General features: G+C 31.7%; 1 protein-coding gene across 1 annotated transcript in view; it reads left to right on the top strand.

Moving 5' to 3' along the window:
• The window catches only part of LOC119581619 (AP-1 complex subunit sigma-2-like), a gene marked incomplete in the record, with an annotated part of 18906 nt that overhangs the window by 7178 nt on the left and 8451 nt on the right, over positions 1 to 3277 (top strand). Inside the window, 1 exon segment of the mRNA XM_037929738.1 lies at positions 137 to 274. Within this exon segment, the coding sequence (XP_037785666.1) occupies positions 137 to 274 (138 nt within the window).

The raw sequence follows: 3277 nt of genomic DNA, 5'->3' as shown, positions 1-3277 counted from the left end.
GTAATACTTGTTTTGGTGGAGAAATATATATTTTGAAAAATCTTCTACAAAAAAGTAACGTTGATTCTTACTAACGAGTTCATTCCCAGTTCATTTCCAAAGATATAAGACAAAGAGAAAACAATGATTTTGACAGGTGTGCGAACTCGACATCATCTTCAACTTTGAGAAGGCGTACTTCATGTTAGATGAACTGATGGTGGGAGGTGAAGTTTGTGAGACCAGTAAGAAAAATGTGCTCAAGGCAATTGCGGCTCAGGACCTTCTGCAGGAGGTTAGTTATGGCGAAACAGCATACGAGTTGTGACTGCAAGGGTGTGCCAAGGTTTTAATTTTTGTTTTGTTTTGTTTTTAAAAAGTTTTATTATATTTTTGTGCTAGAGGCAAAAATTCTCCTCTTGCTATCCTAAACGACTATTGATATATGTATATTTGAAACCTATCATATTCAGATATTTTTTTTTACTATCCCCCCCTCTATTAGATGATATGTATTTTTTTATGTAATATAAATTAATATCACTGAATCCGTTCAGTTGGCCAAATGACTACGTGATTTAGACCTGAACACCCTTGTGGCACAAGGAAAAACATGCATTCAGAGCCAGGCATCCAAAGGTACTCTTTTGTCACAAGTGAGAAATAAGGCAGCTGAAATATGTTTAAGGTTTAAGGACTCTTTTTTTTTTTTTCCATTAAGTCACAATTTTCTTTTCGCTTGGAATATAAACCTTCCAAGGCAAAAGATATCTTTGGAGTAGTTTATACACAATATATGTGTATTAGTTTTGGGGCAGATAGGTAAGGGGTTATATTGTTAATGAGAGGGCTTGTATTTCTCCATTGGAAAAGATGATTGGGGTTTTAGGATATATATATATATATGGAGAGATGTTATACCATAGATGCATGGTACCTTAAGCATCTTTTATATGGAGAAATGCATTATTCATTATAAATATATTTTCAGTTTATAAAGTATTTTATTATGTTATGTAGCAAAGACATATGTTGAAGGTTGCTTTGTATTGTATTAATATTTTAATCTTTATATGATACTAGCTAAGGCTAGCATGTTGATAATTTTATACTAGGTATGAGTGCTTGATGAGGAAATTCAAAAGGTAAATATTGGTACTTAGAAGATAAAAATAGAAATTTGAAAGAATTTGTGCATGATGGCAAAACCTTAACTGCTATTCTGTAAATTGTATTTTCCTCCAAAGTGGATGTGAGGTAATAAAACGTAGAAATAGAATTAACATACATTTAACATTGTATGGTTAATTTCTAGGTTGATGTGCATATAACCTGTATAAAGTTGTATTTAATGAGACACAAATATTACTTTCAGGCTACTAATAGCATTATACATCTGTTGGCATGTTTGTGTATATTGTTTGAAAATTGTTCATTGTTTAGAGAATGTGTTCTGTTTTTTGTGAAGGTATGTTGAGTCATGTATCTTTTATAATGTCATGCCAGTCCTAATACAGTGCTTGTACTTAAAACTAGATCTACTTGTGATCTAATGAACGAACAGAAAATCTTCTGATACCGCTAAAAACTACATGAGAGTAGAAAATCCATTTGTACCTCATACGTTGTTCATTCTGGATTTTTTGTTTCCTCTTATATTTTACTGAGTCAGTCATATACTTATGCCCAAAAAGTCTTTCTTGTTGAGTATTATAGCTAATATTTATTGAAGACTTCTCAAAACTGTGCTCATTTATTAACATGCTTATTTTAACTTTTATGTAATATACTAGTTATTTATCTATTTAAGCAAAATTTGATAATTGAATTGATAATTGATGAGTAGCAATGCTATTTTCTAGATTTTACTTACTTTCTGTTGCATTTTGTGCATAACATGGTTTTGGTGCCAGAATGTTAAATGCTGACTGTGTATACATACAAATATTGTTGTTTAAACTTAAGATAAGGTAAATAGTACAGAATAAAGTAAATAAGAAGACTTAGGTAAATAAACAATGCACATGTACAAGCAAACACATGATGCAGACAGGGAAGCATACACCAACATACACTGACAGGCATATGTTGTGTTCATAATATATGTTGGCTAATATTAATGTTTTTTTTATGTGGAACTTGTGAAAACACATCAGATATAGGGATAATGTACTTGTTAATGGATACAGATTGTTATTTTAATGTAACTATAATGATATCCATTTAAGGAGCACTGCTTGAAAGGGAGATGAATTACTAGTCTTTAGGGGAAAAAAGAAAACTTAATTCATAGAAAAATTAGATGCACGAATGGCAGTATGTTGGTTCTGGATATAGGTAGGTTGTACAATCAGTATTTAGCATATAAAAGCATTTCACCATGTTATGAGTATCGTCAACTTGATTTTTTTCTTCTTCTTTTAAAAATAGGTTTCAACTAAGTTTGAGGATTATATGTTTTATGGATTTTTTTTTTATTCCAGTGAATGGAATAATGGAAGGATGCTTTATCTGTTATATATTTTAGGTAAATTCTTCATCTTTAATATATGGAAGTATATTATCTTTTCCTGATAAAGTGCAGTTTGATTTAAGATAAGATTCTCATAACTCAGGAAAATGAGATTTTGATTTTAGCATGTCTTTTTTTCTATTTTTTTCCTGTAATGGTATTACACAATACCTCAGCCCATAGTGTTAATTACACGTGGACTGGGAAGAGTCAGTTACAGTAGCTGGTGGTTAAGGTTTTGTGCATTTACTAATCCTGTTCTCCTCCCCCCCTTCCATTCTTTGTTGATGTGAAATCCTATGTGAAACATTTGTGCATCACATTAATTTGATTTTACTATCCTCTGAAACAACCAAGCACTCATACCTAAAGCTCTGCAGCAGCTGTATAGATTATATCTCTCCTTGGTCTCAGTTGAGTTGTGAATTATGTAGCACTGTTTTAGTTGATATTATTAATAATGCATGTTGCAAGTGAAGTGCTGCCAAAAAAAAAGAAATAAAGATATCTTGTCAGTGGCTTTAGCTTTAAATGAATTTTTATCTGGTGCCTATGTCTGAAATGTGCTTAAAGACTTCTAAAAAATTGCAAATGTTAATTCATTATTAGATGGCAGGCTTCCACTAGGCCAGTGTGTTGATCTTAGGGTACATAGACAGATACACACACACCAATGCATGATTTTTTCATCTTTTCACTTATATTCTCTCATTTCAAACACCTGTTTCAGTGTCCATTGCTGAGCTTTATCTTATTTCAATAACTGCATGCTTGCATGCATGCTTT

Source organism: Penaeus monodon, chromosome 15 (assembly GCF_015228065.2).
Source record: "Penaeus monodon isolate SGIC_2016 chromosome 15, NSTDA_Pmon_1, whole genome shotgun sequence".
In the NCBI taxonomy this organism is placed as follows: domain Eukaryota; kingdom Metazoa; phylum Arthropoda; class Malacostraca; order Decapoda; family Penaeidae; genus Penaeus; species Penaeus monodon.
Note: the sequence above shows the minus strand (reverse complement) of the source record. Positions and strands in the feature narration are given on the sequence as shown.